Below are 20,017 nucleotides of genomic sequence, written 5' to 3'. Positions count from 1 at the left end.
CTCCCTCCTTGTCCCAGGGCAGCCACTGATCTGGTCTCCACTTCTATCATTTTCTCATTTCAAGAATGTTTTGCTGTCTAACAAAATACAACCATTTTGGATTGACTTTTTTTTCACTCTGCATAATTCTCGAGAGGCCTCTAGGGTTTTTTATGCATCAGTTTTTGTTTTTGTTTTTGTTTTTGTTTATTGCTGAGTGCTATTCCGTGGCTTGGATATACCACTATTTTCTTGGAGCTGTTTTTAAAAAAAAATTTTTTAACGTTTATTTATTTTTGAGAGAGACAGACAGACAGAGCGTGAGTGGGGGAGGAGCAGAGCAAGAGGGAGACACAGAATCCAAAGCAGGGTCCAGGTTCTGAGCTGTCAGCACACAGCCCGACAAGGGGCTCGAACCCACGAACTGTGAGATCATGACCTGAGCCAGAGTCGGATGCTTAGCCAACTGAGCGACCCAGGTGCCCCTTCTTAGAGCTGTTTTTAATAGCATTTACTCACATTATTCACAGTGGCCCAGGTTTGTAGAAGGTGTTTAAGACTGGCTAACAACTTAGTCTTATCTTGGATTTTCTTTTAAAATTGAGAATAGAACTAGCTATGAGTTAAAGAATATTTCAGGATGACATGTTGGGTATACACTCAAAAGCTACACTGATACCAATTCTATAAACAGCAAATGTGAGTGTAACTTTTTTAAGCTTATTAGTTCACATTTTGAAAATGCACCCTCATTTGTTTTCAAGTCGAGTACTGTAAATGGTTCTTGAAAGTCCGCTGTGGACATGATACACTCAGTCCAACTAGCTGGGGGCTTGGGAGTGAGCTGATGTGACCATCCAATGCGGAGTCTCATTTAGAGTTAAAAATCAAACTGTGTGACCCAAAAGTGACAGTCCCGGGCAGCATCCTTGGTTCCTCAGATAACACAATTCCCAAAGCTCTCACCATCCTGGTTATCCTCCTGGTTGGCTTTCACTTGCAACGGACCATTCTTTCAAGGAAGTTCACCAAAATTCTGAAAGTCACAGTTGGTACAGCACTGAGCGACAGCAGCTTTGGCATTTGATATTACAAAGTCACTTTCAGGAAAATATGTTCTCCATTCTGGGTCAAGGGGAGGTAAAACGGGAAGACTAAGACTCCCCAACGGCGTCTTGAGTTATGAGGTATCCAGATAAAGGTGCGTGTGCATGCTGCCTTTAGTTGGGCTCCAGGGTGCCCGGCTCAGCACTGTCCCGGAAGTCCTTATGAAGAGCCGGTCTCGGGGGTGTGACGCCAGCTCCAGGATGATTTGCTGAAGATGGGCCCTGCATTAGTCATTTTCTTTTCTCTTCGTCCAGTTCTGCCAAGATTCGCTGGTAATTTTCTTCTCTCTCTGTCCAGTTCTGCCAAGATTCCAACTCTATTTTTGCTTTGAAAATCTCTTCCAGCTTCCAGAAGCTGCCTGCGTTCCTCGGCTTGTGGTCCCCTGTTCCGCCTTCCCAGCCAGCATCGCTGCATCTCTCTGATCCTTCTTCTGTGGTCATTTCTCTCACTGACCTTTGTTTTGTACCTATTTGTTTTAATCATTCACCGGCGGAAGGACATCTGTGTTGTTTCCAGTTTGGGGCTATTATGAATAAAGCTGCCATGAACAGTCACGGAGAGGTTTGTGTGTGTGTGAACAGAAGTCGTCACTTCTCTGGGATCGATGCCAAGGAGTGCAATTGCTACATCATATGGTAGCTGCCAAACTGTTTTCCAAAGTAGCAATACCACTTTACATTCCCACCAGCAGTGCGATCCGATTTCTCTGTGTTCTTGCCAGCATTTCACGTCGTCACTAGTTTTTAACTTTTAGCTATTCTGATAGATGTGTAGCGATATCGTATTGTGGTTTTAATCTGAATTCCCTTAATGGCCAATAATGTTGAACATCGTTTTATGTCCTTTTTTTTGCAATCTGTGTATTCCCTTCGATGAAAGGTGTCTTCATGTCTTTTACCCATATTCTAATTGGATTGTTTTTTGCTGGTGAGTTTGGAGAAACTTTCAGACATTCTAGATGCTGGTTCCTTTTTAGATATGTGGTTTGCAAATATTTTCTCCCAGTAGCTTTTTTTTTTTTTTCATTCTCTTAACAGAGCCTTTAGCAGAGCAAATGTTTTTAATTTTGATGACTTCCAATTTATCTATTTTTCCTCTTATGGATTGTGCTTTTCCTTCATGTGTAATAACTCGGTAGCTCCCATAGTGTAGAAACTATGTTTTTGTCCTAAAAATTTTATAGATTTACATTCAAGTCCGTCATCTATTTTTGTATAATTTTATAATTTTCTAATTACTACAGAAAGTTAATTTTTGTATAAATTATGAGACTTACCTATCTCATGTCTTGCTTGCTTTCTCTATACATTGAGTCTTCAGATTGGGTAGACTGAATCTTCTTTATTCTTTTTCGAAATTACTTTACTTATTCTAGCTCCTTTGCCTTTCCATATAAATTTTAGAATAATCCTGTCTATGTCTGCCAAAAAAAATCTTGCTGAAATTTTTATAGAGACTGGGTTAGGGGTGCCCGGGCGGCTCAGTCAGTTAAATATCTGCCTCTTGATTTTGGCTCCAGGGTCATGATCTCACAGTTCATGGGATTGAGCCGTGTGTCGAGCTCTGTGTTGAACATGGAGGCTGCGTGGGATTCTCTCTCTCCCTCTTTCTCTCTACTCCTCTCCCCAGCTCTCTTTCACTCTGTCTCTCAAAATAAACAAATAAACTAAAAAAAAAAAAAAAAAAAAAAGGAATTAGGTTAAACCTGCGTATTGATTTTGGGAAAACAGATCCTTCCTATGAGTCTTCCGATCCATCATTATAACTCATTTATTTAAGTCTTTTTTTTCATTTTTTTCTCAGTGTTCCAACATACAAGTCCCGCATGAGTTTTGCTAGATTTACACCTACTTATTTCATTAATTAGAATGATTGTGAATGGTATTATATTTTTAACTTCAGTGTCCATGTGTTCACTGCTGGTATATAGAAATACGATTGATTTCTGGATGTTTATATTGTCTCCTGCAAGCTTACTGACCTCACCTCTTATCATACGACTTCTTTTGTAGATTTCTTGGGACTTTCTACTAGACAGTCATGTCATCTGCAAATAGGGAAAGTTTTATTCTTCGTTTCTGATCTGGGTTCCTTTCTTTTTTTTTTTTTTTTCCTTTTCCTTCACTTATCACACTGGCTAGAACTTAGAGCACTGTATTTGTAAAGTGGTGAGAATAGACATACTTCCCGTGGTTCTTTTTTTTTTAAACGTTTATTTATTTTTGAGACAGAGACAGAGCATGAACGGGGGAGGGTCAGAGAGAGGGAGACACAGAATCTGAAACAGGCTCCAGGCTCTGAGCTGTCAGCACAGAACCCGATGCAGGGCTCGAACTCACGGACCGCGAAATCATGACCTGAGCCGAAGTCGGCTGCTTAACCGACTGAGCCACCCAGGCGCCCCACTTCCTGTGGTTCTAATGTTAGGGAGAAAGAAAGCATTTTCACCTTCAAGTAAAATATTATCCGTAGGTTTTTTGGTAAGTGTTCTTTATCAAGTTGAGGATGTTTCCTTCTGAGAGTTTTTTAATCATGGCAGGGTGTTTAATTTTCTCAAATTTTTCTTCATTAATTGATATGAACATGTGATTTTTCTTCTTTTAGTCTTCATCTGTCTTTAGGTAGATTACATTGATTCGTTTTTGAATATTGAAACAGCCTCGAATCCCTGAATAAATCTCACTTAATCATGGTGTATAATTCCTCTTATATATTACTGAATTTTCTTTGCTAATACTTTGTTAAGGATTTTTACATCAATATTCATGAGAGATATTGGTCTGCATTGTTTTTGGTCTTTGTCAAGTTTTGGGATCATGGTAATATTGGCCTATGAAAAAAATTGGGAAGTCTTCTATTTTCTGGTAAAGATTGTGTAGAATTTGTGTTACTTCTTAATCAAACTTTTATTAGAGTTTTCTAGTGAAAACATGTGGGCCTGGTGATTTCTTTTTTGATAGTTTTAAAATTATGAGTTCAGTTTCCTCAGTAGTTTTAGAATTATTCAAGTGATCAATTTGATAGTGGGTGGGTTGTGGTTATTTATGTTTTTCAAGGACTTGGTCCGTTTCAACTACGTTGTAAAATAAATATTTGTGTTCATAGCATTTATAACAGTGTTGTTCATAGCATTCCCTTATTATCCTTTTTGATTTCTGCAGAGTCTGCAGTAATATCCCGTTTCATTCCTGATATTGGTAATTTGTGTCTTCTTACTTTTTTTCCCCTTTGTCAGCCTTGCTAGAGATTTATGAATTTTATTGATTTTTTAAAAAAAAGAATCAGCTCTTTGTTTCACTGATTATTGTTTATTCTGCTTCCAATTTTATTGATTTATGCTATTACATTTTTACTTCCTTCCTTCTGCCTATTTTGTGTTTATTTTGTTCTTTTTGTTATAGAGGCTCGAGAGAGGAGCTTAGATGACTGATTTGAGACTTTTTTCTCTTTTTTAATGTGTTCATTTAGTCTATAGTATTCCCTCTTGTCATTGCTTTAGCTGTTACGCACAAATTTTATGTTACACTTTGTTTCTACTCAGTTCAGTATATTTTTAAATTTCCCTGGAGACTTCCCCTTTGACCCACTGATTATTTAGAATGTTGTTTAGTTTTCAACTGTTTGGAAATTTTCCTGTTATTGATTTTTAGTTCTTTCTTTTCCTATTTTTGATTTTCTGCTTTCTTTCTGTTATTAACATCTAGTTTGGTTCCATTGTGGTGGTAGAATTTACTGTCTATTATTTTGTTTCTTTTAAATATGTTGAAGTTTATTTGATGACTCACAGTGTGGTATATACCTTGGCATATGTTCTGAGGGCAGTTTAAAAGAATGTGTATTCCACTGGTGCTGTGTGGAGAAATCTATATGTGTTAACTAAATTTTGCTGATTGGTGATATTATTGATTTTTTCTGTATTCCTGTTGATTTTCTGCCTAGTTCAATCAATTGAATTTTCCAACTATAATTGTGGATTTGTTTATTTCAACTTTTGTTCTGTCAATTTTTGCTTTTATGTATTCTGCAGTTCTGTGGTTTGGTACACACACATTTAGGATTGCTTTCTCTTCTTGGTAGATTGATCTTTTAGAATTATATAATGTCCTCCTCTTTTCTGGTAATTTGCTTTGCTCTGAGGTCTATATTATGTGAGACTGATATAGCCACTCCATTTCTTTTCACCAATGTTTGTATGATATATCTTTTCTGTCCTTTTACTTTCAACCTGCCTATGTCATTTATTTGAAATGCGTTTCTTATAAACAGCATATAGTTGGGTCATGCTTTTAATCTACTCTGCCATTTCCTGTTTTTTAATTGGTGCATTTAGAGCATTTATATTTAATGTAGTTATTGATGTGTCAGGGCCTAAGTCAAATATTTTATTTTTAATTTTGTTCTCTGTTTTTAATTTTTCTGTTTACTTTTTCCTGCCTTCCTCTGGGTTACTTGAAAATTTCTAAGGAATTCTATTTTGATTTATCAAAGTGTTTTTGACTGTATCTTCTTGTATAGCTTTTTTTATTGGTTGTTCTAGGTTATATTATATATAAATAACTTATCACAATCTTCTAGTGTTATCATTTTACCAGTTCCAGTGATATGTAGTAATCTTATCTCCTTTATTTCCCTTTACCCTGCCCTATGTACGGAATAATTATCATAAATATATCTTCTACATACATTTAGAATTACATCATAAAGTGTAATAAATTTTCTTTAACCATCAAACATAATTTAGAAAACTTAAGAGGAGGACACTCTACTGTATTTAACCATATTTTATTCTCTCTCACATTTTTTTTTCTTTCCTATTATTCCAAGATTCATCCCCCATCCATTCATCTATCCATCCATCCATCCATCCATCCATCCAGTTAGTTGGTTAGTTAGTTAATAGAAATTCCCTAATTCTTCTAGGGTAGATCTAATGGTGACAAATTCTCTTAGTTTTCCTTCATTTGAGAATGTCTTGATTTTCTCTTCATTCCTGAAGGATATTTTCACTGGATATAATATTCTGGGTTTATGGTTCTTTTGTTTCAGCATTTGAAAATAATATGTCATTTACTTCTGGTCTTCACATTTCTAATTAAATATCTGGTTTAATCAAAATTATTTTCTCTTTATAGATAAGATGTTGTTTCTTTCTGCTTCCAATTTTCTTTGTTTTTAGTTTTTGGAAATTTCACTATATTGTGTTATAATGTGGATTTCCTTGGGTTTATACTGTTTGGAGTTTGCTCAGCTTTGGAGGGAATTTTGGGGCATTATTTCTAGGACTACTTTTTCAGCCCTGCCCTTTCTTCTCCTTTCGAGACTGCAGTAGTACATCTGGGTGGCCCAGTGGTTTAAGCATCTGACTCTTGATTTTGGCTCAGGATATTATCTCACAGTTGTGAGATTGAGCCTGATGTTAGGTTTTGTGCTGAGCATGGAGCCTGCTTGAGATTCTCTCTCCCTTTCTCTGTGCCCCTCCCCCTGCGTCTCTCTCAAAATAAATAAATACACATTTAAAAAAAGATCTCAGTGACACAAATGTGAGATCTTTTGTTACGGTTTTACACATTTCTGAGATTTTTTTTCTGGTGATTTTTTTTTCCATTCTATTTTCTTTCCATTGCTCAGATTGGCTGATTTCTATTGTTCATTGATTGTTTCCTCTGTCTCTTCCATTCTACTTTAGACCCCATCCACCGAGTTTTTGTGTGATATTGTATTTTTCAGTTCTAAGATTTCCATTTGGTTTAACTTTAGATCTTCTGTTTCTTTGCTGAGACTTCCTATATTTTTATTTTTCCAATCATGTTTCTAATTGCTTGCTGAGTCATTTTATGATGGCTACTTTAAATCTTTTCCAGGTAACTCTAACATCTGTGTCATCTTGGTGTCCCCTATTGATTGTCTTTTCTCATTCAGGTTGCGATCTTCCTGCTTCTTGACATGACGAGTGAGTTTTGATTTAAACTTGTATATTGGGGCACTATATTATAAGACTCTGGATTTTATTTAAATTTTGTATCTTGATAGGCCTGTTCTGATGACTTTTGAGCAGGGAAATGGGGTAAAGTATCATTATTGTCAGATGGTAGTGGAAATCCAGGTGTTGACTCGACCTCTGTTAATAACTGGGGAGAGGGCTTCCTCTTTACTGCTGAGTGGGTGAGGGTTCTGGCTCCCCAGTAGTCTTTTCTCACCCCCAGTAGTCTTTTGCTGATACTACCCTGGCTGGGAGGGGCAAGGGAGCCTCATTACTGCTGTTTACATGGACTCCAGTGACACTGTAGGGTTAAGAGTGGCCTCATAACCACTGAGCCACGGTGAGCAAACTGACTCTCCATATTCTTCATTGATATCACTTACCAGAGAGGGGTAGTATGGTTGCCTTGTTACTGCCTCTTGGGGGCTCTCCACATAGTCTCCACCTCCCTACTCAGCCTTCTCGGACACTCTGGAAGGGGGTTTGGGACAAGGCTGGAAATCTAGGCTGTTTACATTTGCTTGTGTGGGTGAGGGTGGGCCACAGTTTTTTCTGGGGTGTTTGGCTAAATGAGAGTTATTATTGTGTAGAAGTTTTCTGCTTTGCTATGTTGCCCCCTTTCTTTTATTTAGAGAGAGCAGGCTTTGCTGGGGTTCTTTTTATCTGCATCCATTGCCATTTCAAGATTGTCGGCTTTCTCAGCTCCAAGTTTGGGATATATGAGTGTATTAGTTTGCTAGGATATATATAACAACGTACTACAAACTGGGTGGCTTAAACAACATACCCCAAATTTGGGGTGCCTTATCCATCAAGGATAGTATCTTCAATGAAATAAATGCACGTTCTCCAAAATGAAGCAATTGTGTTTGGCCATTAAATCCTATATTTTCTTCAGTACTCATATTTTTCATATTCAAAATAGTGACATAACTATGTGTATGTTTTCCAAGCTCTGAGATATTCTTGATTCATGTTTGTTTTTTTAAACAACTGTGTTAAGATATGGTTGACATACAGAGTGCTGTACATATTTAATGTATATAATTTGACAAATTTGGAGAAAGTATGCATCCAGGAAACCATCACCACAATCTGTCATAAACATATTCTTTGTCTTCAAAGGATTCCTCCCACATTATTTTTGTTGGTGATTATTTTCAGAGCTTCATGTGTATGTATGTGTGTATACACTATATACATATACATCCACCCACGTACATGTAGATACTCCCCAAATTCTTGGGTTCAACTCTTATTCATATAAAAACCTTTGGTTGTAGATTAAACTTTGTATGTGGCAAACTTTGTATTTGAAGCCAAAGAGCTGTTTTCGTTCGGTTACTCATAATTTTATCCATCAAAATCATTTGAGAATGACTCATCAAATAATTGATCTCCGTTAAGAGATATGTCTAGAATTGTAAATAGTTGGAGCTCAAACAGTACTGACTTTTGGAAGACTTTCCTCAAGCTGATGAAAATGAGGAATTTCAAAGCTGTAATGTTCTTGTTTTCAGAAATAAACAAACCCAAAACAAATCATACCCAAATGGGGAGAATGTTAGTATGGGCTCTTTTGGCTTTATCTTGTATAATAATCTTTAAGCAGTTCACCATAAAAGACATATTGACAAGATAAATGAAAAGCTTAACTCTTTATTTTGTGTGAAACACATAGAGCCAAATACATTTTGTCTCTGATGCGTTCTTCTGCATCATTTCTGTGTGAGGGACTGGGGTTTAGGAAGTCACACAGAAGGTTCTTGTGACCTTGCAGAGGTCTTGATTATCAGTTGTCAGCTGTCAGTGTCAAAACAAGTGTGGTTTCTTCTAATCACTTAGGTCCTTGGGCATTTTGTTTTTTCCCTCCTTGGCAGGCAAGGGAGGAAAATGTTCTGTTTAAATTGTTCAGTGCTGCTTCATCACTGGATGCCTTCCCACCGGGAAACCCCTGTGAGCATCATGCTGGGACTCGTAAGGCAGTAATTCTCAGTGGGGCTTTAAAGGGAGGAGAACCATGGTCTGTGGGCAGCATCCATGTTGCCAGCAACTCGGACTCCAGGGAGGCACAGGTTTTTGAGAAAAGAAAGAGAGGGATTAGGGCATTCCCAAAAGAGGGCTGTTTTTAGTGGCATCCGTTGAGGTGGGGCTCACTTTAAGAAGGTCATGTCTGATTAGAGGCAGTGTGGCCTGGCAGAAGCAGTGTGGGCTTTGGAACCCCACAGACTGGCCATTTTCCAGATATCCGACCTTGAGATAAATCATTTGATCTTTTAAGTCTCCAAATAAAATGGGCCTGATTCTTACTTTGAGGGGTTCTTATAAAAGTGAAATTGAATTTAAAAGTCACAAATCACCCACACTGACTCAAGAAGAAATAGAAAATCTGAATAGACCTATAGCAAGGAAAGACACTGAATTGATAATTAAAATTTTCCCACAAAGAAAAGCCCAGGTTGGGACAGCTTCACTGCCGAATTCCACCAGACATTTGAAGAAATAATGCTAATCCTTTATGAACTCTTCCAGAAAATAGAGTAGGGGAAAGTTCCCCGTTCAATCAAGGAGGCAAGAATTTCTGTGATACCAAGGCCAGACATAGATGTGACAAGAAAACTACAGAGCATTATCCTTCATGCATATAGACACAAAAATCCTCAATAAAATATTAGGGAATTGAATCCAGCAACATATAGAAAGGATTATAGTAGGATTTTTCTCAAGAATGCAATATCAGTTTATCCCAGAATATAAATTAACGCAATATACTACAGTAATAAAGGACAAAAACTACATGATCATTTCAGTAGGTGCAGAAAAAGCATTTGACAAAATCTAACACCCAGTCATAAAAGCTCTCAACTAACTAGGAATAGGTGGGAACATCCTTAGTCTGATAACAAAGCATCTACAAAAACCCTATAGCTGACATCATACTTAATGGTGAAAGACTGAAAGCTTTCCCTTAAGATCAGGAACAAGGCAAAAATGATTGCTTTCGCTATTTCAATTTAACATTGTATTAGAGTTTCTAGCTAGCTCAATCAGGTAAGAAGAAGAAATAAACTGCACCCAGAGTGGAAAGGAAGAAGTAAAAACTATCTTTATCTAAAGATAATATGATCTTGTATTTAGACATGTTTAAGAAATTTAAAAAATTCTTATATGGAGAATAAATGAGCTCAGCAAGATCACAGAATAAAAGTTGATCTTATTTCTGTAATTAGTTATGAATACTATATAGTGAAATTAAGAAAACAACCTCATTCATAATAGTATCAAATAAAATAAAATAGGAATAAATTTAGCAAAAATCTATAAGACTCCTACATTGAAAAATATACCACATTTCTAAGAGAAATTTTAAAATCTCCAAATAAATGGGAAGATAGTTCAATCATACTGATTGACTGGAAGACTCAGTATTATGAAGATGGTAATTCTCACCAAATTGAGATTCAGTATCCATCAGTTTGGAAAGAGTTGCCATCTTAATCCATATCAAAATCTCAGCAGCCCTCTTTTGGCAATTGAGAAGCTGACAAGCTAATCCTTAAACTTACGCGAAAGTACAAAGGGCCCAAAATAGCCAAAGCAATCTTGTAAGTTGGAGGATTTACACTTTTCAATGTCAAAACTTACTACAAAGCCACAATAATTAAGACTATATAGTACTGGCCTAAGGACAGACACACACAGATCAATGGACCAGGATTAAGGGTCCATAAATAAACCTTTCTCTTTATCCATCATCTTTATCGTCAGTTGAGTTTTCAACAAAAGTACCAAGACAACTTGATGGGGGGGAAGAATAATTTTTTCAACAAATGATGCCGGGACAATGGCATAGCCACACGTGAAAAGATGAGTCTAGACCCTTGCATCAGACAAAAACATTAACTCAGGGGTGCCTGGCTGACTCAGTCGGAGGGGTGTGTGAGTCTTGGTCTCGGGGTCGTGGGTTCGAGCCCCATGATGAGGGTAGAGATTAAAACTTAAAAAAAAAACTAACTCAAAATGGACCATAAACCTGATGCAAAACTTAAAATTAAAAAACTTTCAGAAGAAAATGTAGGAGAAAATATTTGTTATCTTGGGTTGGGCAAATGTTTCTCAGATATGAAGACAAGAACACAATCCATAAAAGAAAAAATCGAATTGTACTACCTCAAAATAAAAAACTTACGTGCTTTAAAAGATACCATGAAGAAAATGAAAAGATAAGCCACAGACTGGGGGAAATATATCCAAATCATGTATCTGATAAAGAACTTTTGGCTAAAACATATATATATATATATATATATATATATATATATAGAAAATTTTATATAATTATAAAATGGACAAAAGGTTTGAATAGACATTTCACCAAAAGATATGGTCAACAAGCACACAAAGAGATGGCTCGACATGATTGTCATTAGGGAAATAAAACTTAAAACTAGCATGAAATAGCACTTCACACACTGGAAGAACTGTAATGAAAGAGATAGATAAGAACATGTATGGGAGGGGATATGGAGAACTAGAATCCTTACACATTGCCAGTGGAAATGGAAAATGGTACAGCTACAGAAGAAAACATTTTCACGGTTTCTTTTGAAAGTTAAAAATGAATATACCATATGACTCAGAAATTCTACTCCCGGGAATCTACTCAACAGAAATGAAAACATGTCCACACACAGACTTGTATGTGAATGTTCATAACAGCTTTATTTAGAATAGCCCCAAACTGGAAACAACAAATGTCCATCAACGGGTGAAATGGATAAACAAAATATGGTTTATCCATACAACCAAATACTAGGCAGCAATAAAAAAAGAACAAAATACGGGTGCCTGCTAAAACATGAACCACAAAAACATACTAACTGAAAGAAGCCAGGTGCAAAAAACCCCACATATTATATGAATCCATTTATATGCAACGTTCAGGTAAATGTCAGAGTGACTGCAAATGGGCATGGGGATCTTTTTGGGGTGATGGAGATTTTCTGAAATTGGGTCGTGGTAGTGATTGCACAACTTTGTAAACCCAGTAAAATATCACTGAATTATACTCTTGGAAATGAATTTTACGGTATGTAAATTATTGCTTAATAAAACTGCGAACGATTAAATAAGTTTAATCTACATTGTAGCGCCCAGCACACGGTCCTCGATAAATGCTCAGATTGTTCTTTTGGAGGATGTATTTTGTCTTCCGAGCTCAGACCTGATGCCTCAGAGGGCGAGGATGGCAACAAGTGCTAACGGCTAGTGTTTCTGGAGCCCTTGCTATGTTCCAGACTCTAATGGTTTTCTATATATGATCTCCTTCAGCTCTCACAACAATCCTTGGACAAGGTAGTATTACGACTGTTCACAGTTAGGGAAACGGAAGCTTTGCTGAGGTCACCGGGCCAAGGCGTGAAGAGTCATCTGTCTCCAATAGATCTAAGCTGTCCTAGTGTATTGAGAACCTTTAAGACTTAAGAATTTCTAGTCCGGTTATGGGGCCAGCTTGGTGGCTCTGAGCACCTCCTTCATTCTAAGCCTTCCCTCTTTGAAACCTTGCTATTCTAGATTACCTGGCAGTCTTGCGATGTGAGATTGTCGGCCACCATAACACTAATTGCCTGCCTGCCTCTGACTCATGTTTATCTTTGTTATAAGACTGTTGACCCCTACTGGGGTGCATGGGGTGCTCAGTCTGTTAAGTGGCTGACTTCGGCTCAAGTCGTGATCTCACAGTCCGTGAGTTCGAGCCCCACGTGGGGCTCTGTGCTGGCAGCTCAGAGCCTGGAGCCTGCTTCGGATTCTGTGTCTCTTTTCCTCTCTCTCTCTCTCTCTCTCTCTTTCTCCCCCTCCCCCACTCACGCTCTGTCTCTGTCTCTCAAAAATGAATAAACATTAAAAAAATTTTAAGACCGTGACCCCTCCTGACCCACGTTGGAGGATGGTGGCGAAGGGCAGTTTCTGAACACTGCCTGGTTGACTTCTCTGACTCGTGCTGATATTTTGGCTCACCTCTGCCCTCAGAGTTCCCTGGAGGTCATGAAAACATTTCCCCAGGCTTTTCCCTCAGTAGGCCCATGGCCCATTCATGGTCATCCCTGGGCCACAGTATATAGCCTCACTTTAGGAGGGAAGAACCTCCTATCAGTTTGGAATATTATATCCTTTACAATTTAGCACCTGGTGATGCTCTAGGCTACAGGGTTGGAAGGGTTGGGCAGAGTTTCAGTTCAGTTGCTAATTGTGCTTTAAATCCTTGGGCCTTCTCACACTTTCTACCATATTGCTCACGTCCTAGGATTCTTAGGGTTTCATTGGCTCTATTAAGCACCATGGCTAATGTTCTCTATTGGATTCCTATTAGATATTAGTTGAAACATAAAAGGTGTAGATACTCAGATGGTCCTATACGAGGTCAAGTAGGAGTGAAAATCCCCCTCACATCCACCAGTGTTCAAACTCACAGTCTACGTACTCTTCCGCAGCCGACAATTTGATACCCCTAGTGTTTTGTCATCGTTCCATAAACTGCCTCAAATTTGCTCTGCTCATCGCCTTTGCTACACGTATCCAACATGTCTGGATTCAACCGCCTATCAATCACTGCTTACCCAATCTCTCCCATGATCAGGACCTGTGCTAGGAGCACGAGGGAGGCTAGGAAGCCTAATACTAATCCTCTCTTTGGGGATCTTTTAGAATCTTCTCGGGCCAATTGGAGACGGGAGGCACGTATACAAAGAGGAAATTGATATGCACTGAGATAATGGGATGGGGAAGAGATAACCGCATATCACTGTTGAAACTACAGTTGCTTCTAGATTGCTTGGGTCAGATTGACCATAGTTGAGGCATAGCAGGGACCTAGCTAGAGAAACTCACCTCCAGGGAAGGCCTCTCTAATTAGGTGGTCTGAGACGCTTGGCTCTGGTTGCTCTCCCAGAGTGGGAGGAGAGAGTCAAGGCCTAGGTGGGGCTGCACCTCAGGATGCTGGTATTGGGGTGACCGCAATCTCCACTCCAACAGAGGTGCTCCCCTGACAGGTAATCAAGAGTTGTCTATCTTCTTAACTGAAAATTTGGGGTTATCTCCGACTTTCCAGCAGCCCGCCCCTCCCTACCCCAGATTTGCTTCATTCGCAGACCATTTAATATGCTCCTGAATAACAGAAATAGGAGTATATATTTAAGCTGTTATGAAGCAAAAGTTAACTCAAGTCACACTTCCTCTTTGAGCCAGCTTCCTGTGTTGGATGGCACCATCGGTCTTTCACCTGTTTCTGTCCTTCTCCTTCCATCCTATTTTAGCTGAACCATGGGCCAAAATGGCTCCTGTCATAGGGAGGAGGCTATAACCGTTATCCATAACACGGTTTCTGTGGGAAAATGTATTGTGTGCTAATACAGAGCATACCTGCCTCTCCTCCAATCCCTCCCATCCTGCCTGGGACAACTGCTCCATGAAATCCCTTTGGTCCCTGGAGGGTGGGAGAGACTGAGGAGGGAGGGTGAGCAGCAGGGAGCCGCACTCCTTCCCTCCTCTCAGCATGCAAACTGAGCAGCTTGCTTGCTTTTTATCTTGATTATATATATGTTGGGCTTTAGTGTTTGATTCCTTTTGAACAATGAATCCTGCTGTTAAGCAAAAAATACTGAAAACTACTGATTTAAGAAAGCTGGTATTAAGTGCAATGCTGAACTAGTGATTTAAAGGAAGTTTGCTTAGGGACTTGAAATAATAATCCAGAAGAACAAATTCACTGTTAGTCCTGGACATACTCCAAGTTCATGCTCTCTTGACTCTGCTAAGTTCTCAGAACACTGTAGCCTAGATCTTTATTTTCAGCCTGCAATTTGTAATCATGTCTCAACCCGGAAGGGAATGAAGTGGCAGATTTGAGGGATTATAAAGATATGTGTGTTTAAGCTTTTGCACTGTTTGCATTTGCATTACAGATACAAAGGTTTTAGAATTGTTTATGGAAGGCCCTTTTCCTGAACATACTTTTTCTTCCCATCTTCTAAAGAGAACACTGAAAAATATTCTATTTTCTTTGTGTCCAGGCTAGAAATTACTAAATAATGTTAAATCATCATAACTTTTATTATTTTCCTCATGTGGGTCTTTTTGGGTACACTAAAAGCTTTGCACCCCTCTGATGGTTTGTCATGAAACATGGCATCTGTGGATACAGCATTGTTCGCTGTTTGCTTACAAAAGGTGACGCTGGGAAGTAGGAAGAGTTGGAGCCAGTCATTGGAAGCTGGGTACTTCTGATTTTCTTGATTACCCTGATTCTAGTAAGTTTCTTAACAGCTCAAGTCCCAGGAACAAGGATACTAGCTTTGCTGATTTCACAGGCATGTTTTGAGTTGAAATGAACATTGCTACGTGAAGGCTTTTGGCAAATATCAAGAGCTCTCCAAAACTATTCGGTCCCGTCCCCTCAAGTGAATGGGGCTCTGCGTTTTTTCACATGACACCTGTCATGACACCTGTTATCTAAAGACAACTTGACTTCCTCTTCGGGTACGCTGAGATTCAGTCTCTTAGAAGAGAAAACGAAAACTATAAAAGTTGTAGGACTTACCTTGCGTAACTTTTTTGGGATTTCTCATAATCTTTATGTAAATGTCATTTTTCGAGAAAGAAGAATGGATTATCATGCGTATGTATTTGTAACTTGAATTTTATTGCCCACTACGATGTTATTACTGTTGCATAGAGATTAGGCATTTAAGTTTTCATTCACAGAATTTCATATCACTTTATTATATGAAAAACAGAGGTATTACAAGGAAGATTGTAACAGCAGCAATGTTTTAGATCTTCTCTGTCTTGCTCATTTCCGTGAAGTAAGTAGTACTAACAGGAAAGCATTAAACTCTGGCTGGTACATACATTTCAAATGTGTAAACAGCACATTCCATGTCTTAATTGTATTAAAACAGAGAGACATTACAAGGATGATTGTAGAACCGGTAAAGCTATTTCTACAAGAAATTTCGAACAGAAATTTAGGATGTTTACAGAGCTCAAAATAAGGTTTTTTCATTTGGAAAAATTCTTGAGTTTTCAAACCTAGTACAACTGAGCTGCCCTGGATATTTGAAATGCAGCATTTTCCCTTTCCCTCATTTTGTGTTGTTACAGAGGAAATGGGTTTTCAGTATACATGATTCAAGTGGGGGAAAAAACTCCATATTTAATTCCAAAATATTCCTTAGACTGGAAAAAAAATCTCTTTTGGAGTAGTCATGTTTTTTTTAATAGTAACTCTATAGCCAAAGAATTTATTATGTTAATGCAGAAATACAAACAGCTTTCTCGAACAAAATACCTACTATTTTCTAGCTGCCTAACAGAAATGATTTACTCAAGAAAACAGAACAAAATTTCTCAGTTGCATTATCCAGCTTTGTAAATATTTTGCCAGAGCTTTTTTTTTTTTTTTCTTGGGGTGGGGGAAGCAAATAAAAGAGTTTAAAAGCTCAAATGTGTCTATTTTGTTTTAGCTTGGTGTATTTATTAAGAGTGAATTCTGTATGTTTTTGCAGTTCATCAATATGTGTATTTAGAAGTTTTTCAAATTCTTTTGCTCGCTTCTCTTCCTCCAGAAGGAAATGCTGTGCAGCCAAAGAGGCTGGGAAGACTATATCTGGGGGAGACTAAAGAGAGAAAGACACGTTAGGTGAGGAACACAAAGCCTTTTCAACCTTCCTGTTTCCAGGCATGCCTCGTCCCTGGCATGCTGTCAGACGGTACAGCTCTTAATGAAACAATCCAGGCTGAACCGTCCCTACTGGTATAACGCAGTGACTGCTCGTGCAATCCTCCACAAATGACAACATCACAGCACCCTTATATTAAAAAGCTCCAGAAATGAATATTACCGTGTCCAGCTGCAAATGCAGGGCCCACAAAATTCCCATGGAACTTGCCTCAAACACACTCAACTAATTTGTAAAGCCAAGGGTTTTCATCTGAAAACAAGCAACTCCAAAAAGCTCATGTTAAGATTACAGTAGGACGGGGGCAAAGAAAGCTTGTATAGGGGGAAAAATTAAGGACTGGCTGAAAATGGGAGCTAATCGCTGTTTGGAGTTGGCCGGGTGAGGAGGGCTGGCAGCATGATGCATCCTGGGTAAGAGTGGCTTCCTCCGGCGGATCGCCGTGACGTGGGAATGTATTTCGTTTGTCCACTGAGAAAGCGTCATGGTAAGCGCCCAGTTCCACACTTCACGGCAATATGGAAGTGCTCATTTAACTGCCTGTGACCTAAGTTCTTACTAATGCACCCATGTGCACATGCACACACACACACACGTGTGCGCATGCTTCATTCAAACTACTGTTTTAGGTTAATTTAAAAAATAAGTTGAGGACATCTGTACTTTAATTTTCTAGTTCTGGGGTCCCTGAACTCTTCAACTTTTGTTTTATTGGAAGAATGGAGCTTTATATGGTGTTTCAAGAGTCGACGATCTGTATGCCGGTGAACTTTGCTATAGGGGAATTGAGTTCGTAAGTCTGGCCTCTGACAAAAGTGTATGGATCTTGGCGGATGATAATGGAGTGCCGTAGAAACTCATCCAAGTAGTAGCGCCAGCTGGGGCTGTGGTGCCGAATAGAGTATCTTTACTATAGACTTAGGTACATGATATGCTGCTGTTGACTTGGAAAATGCACTCTTTTTAATACCCAATGAGGAGGAGGATCAGAAGTAGCTGGTGTCCACGTGGGACAGACAACAGTACACATTCATGTTCTTGCCCCAGTGTTATGTGTTATGTAAGGATGCTGTCACAATAAATTCTGAAGAAGCCTGGGCCGTCTGGACATTCCAAGGGCTGTAAATTATAAGGCATAATGTAGTAACATTAACATCACGCTAAGATCTGATGAGCAGGAAGTGGCAAGTATGTCGAAGGCTTGGAAGGACACACTCCATCCAGAGAGTGAAAGATAAACCCCATAAATGGTTCACAGGCTTGACACTTAAAAAATATTTTTTTTTAATATCCATTTATTGTTTTGAGAGCGAGAGAGAGCGGGAGAGGGGCAGAGAGAGGGAGACACAGAATCCGAAGCAGGCTCCAGGTTCTGAGCTGTCAGCACAGAGCCCGACATGGAGCTCGAACCCACAAACTGTGAGGTCATGACCTGAGCCAAAATTGGATGCTTAACCGACTGAGCCACCCAGGAGCCCTGGGCTTGACACGTTTTTAGGTGTCCAGTTATATGGAGCATGGTAGAATATCTCTTAAGCACAAATTAATGCACCTTGCATTTCTTATCACTAAAGAAGCACAAAGCTTGGTAGGTCTCTTCAGGTTTTGGAAGCAGCATCTTCCACTCTTGGGTGGAATAATCTGACTCATTTACTGGGTGACACAGAAGGCTGTTTCTGTTTCATTTTGTGTTTGCGGTAGAGCCCAGAGCAAGAAAGGACACTGCAGTAGGTTGGGAATGGGGTACGAGCAGTCCTACCACCTGGGCAAAATGACTTGGAAGATCCCATACTAGAAGAATCTCTGATACAGAAAAAAAATTGCTTTGTGCAGCCTCTGCAAAGTTTCACGAGTCAAGTTGCATTGAAGACCCTTAAGATTTTGAAGCCAAGGCCATGCCACCTGGGGCAGAAAACCGTCTACTGTTGACAAAACAGTTCCTGTAATGCTACTGAGTTGAGACAGAGCATCTAAGAAGCGGGTATGATGACTTGATCTAGCCTCTGTCCTTGGCCACTCTGGTGGAAATTATGGATGGGCCCAACAGCATGGTCTCCCTTTCACCAAGGTTAATTTAGTGAACTGTTGCTTGTTGAATGTCTGATCTGCTTGCAATACAGACTAGAGCTGAGTTCCTGACATGGCACCATCCCTCAAAGAGACCAACCAGCCTCTTGGTGGCAATTTGTTTACACCAGGTCCCTGACACCTTGGAAAGGGCAATGTTTCATCCTTACCAGCAGCACTGACATATATTGTATGGGTTTGCCTTTCCTGCCTGAAGGGCCTTGGCCTTGACCACTACCTGAAAGCTCGCAGAGAGACTGATTTACTGACGTGGGATCCTGATTAGTAGTAAAGGAACCTACCTTAAAGCAGAGGAGTACGGCAGTGGGGGCATGACCATGGTATTCATTGGTCTTACCACATATAGCACCATCTAGAGGATGCTAGCCCGATAGGCTTCTTGAAGGCAGAACTGAGGCATTAGCTTGCAAATTTTAACTTGTGAGGATGGGGTACTATTCGTCAGGATATGGTATAGACTTTAAACCAATGGCCCTTATATGCTACTGTATTTCCAACAGGTAGAATACACGAATCTGGGAATGAAACGGAGGATGTAGGAATGGCTCCACTCTATCATTTCTGTTGACCCACTTGGAGAATTAGTACCTTCTGTCTTTGTATCTTTAGGCTCTGTTGATCTACAGGTCCCGGGTCTCAGAGGGAGAAATGCCTCCACCAAGAGACCTGTAAGAGTCTCACTACACTTAAAGCACTAGCTGGCACCTAGCCACTTTGGGCTCCTCATGCTGGCAGTTCAGAGGCACAGAAAAGAGGTGCTATACTGGCAGGGGTACCTGGCCCTAATCATTACAAAGGCTACTACTGTATAATGGGGGCAGTGAAGAATATGTTTTATGTTTAGGCGAGCCACTGAGGTTTCTTTGAATACTCTCATGCCCAGTTTTAACTGTAAATGGCAAACCACATCCGGATAAGGCCATGGGAACCAGGGGCTCACCCCACAAGGCAAGCTACCTGGCCAGCTGAGAGGGAGGGGAATCTAGAATGGGTGAGGGGATGGTGTCTATCAAGTCCTTGAGACCGGTTGTAGCATCAAGTTGTAGCAACCCTCCTCTTATAGGTTTTCCCAGAAATTATGACCAGTCAGAATCTTGGAGAAGACAGGTCTGAGTGGAATGAACAA

At 39.4% G+C, this 20,017-nt stretch overlaps 1 protein-coding gene and 1 pseudogene across 2 annotated transcripts in view; both read right to left on the bottom strand.

The window, feature by feature from the left end:
- Positions 1-786: 786 nt before the first annotated feature.
- On the bottom strand, positions 787-1,313 carry LOC125938361 (SOSS complex subunit C-like; annotated as a pseudogene).
- A 14,430-nt stretch (positions 1,314-15,743) lies between these two features.
- DEUP1 (deuterosome assembly protein 1) overlaps positions 15,744-20,017 on the bottom strand; it is an 82,611-nt gene continuing 78,337 nt past the window's right edge. For both annotated transcript variants that reach the window (XM_049653430.1, XM_049653435.1), the window contains exon 15: positions 15,744-16,740. In XM_049653430.1, the coding sequence (XP_049509387.1) occupies positions 16,564-16,740 (177 nt within the window). In that variant the 3' untranslated portion in view covers positions 15,744-16,563. The remainder of the gene's footprint in view (positions 16,741-20,017) is intronic.

The sequence above is a fragment of the Panthera uncia genome, chromosome D1 (genome assembly GCF_023721935.1).
Source record: "Panthera uncia isolate 11264 chromosome D1, Puncia_PCG_1.0, whole genome shotgun sequence".
Lineage (NCBI taxonomy): Eukaryota > Metazoa > Chordata > Mammalia > Carnivora > Felidae > Panthera > Panthera uncia.
Note: the sequence above shows the minus strand (reverse complement) of the source record. Positions and strands in the feature narration are given on the sequence as shown.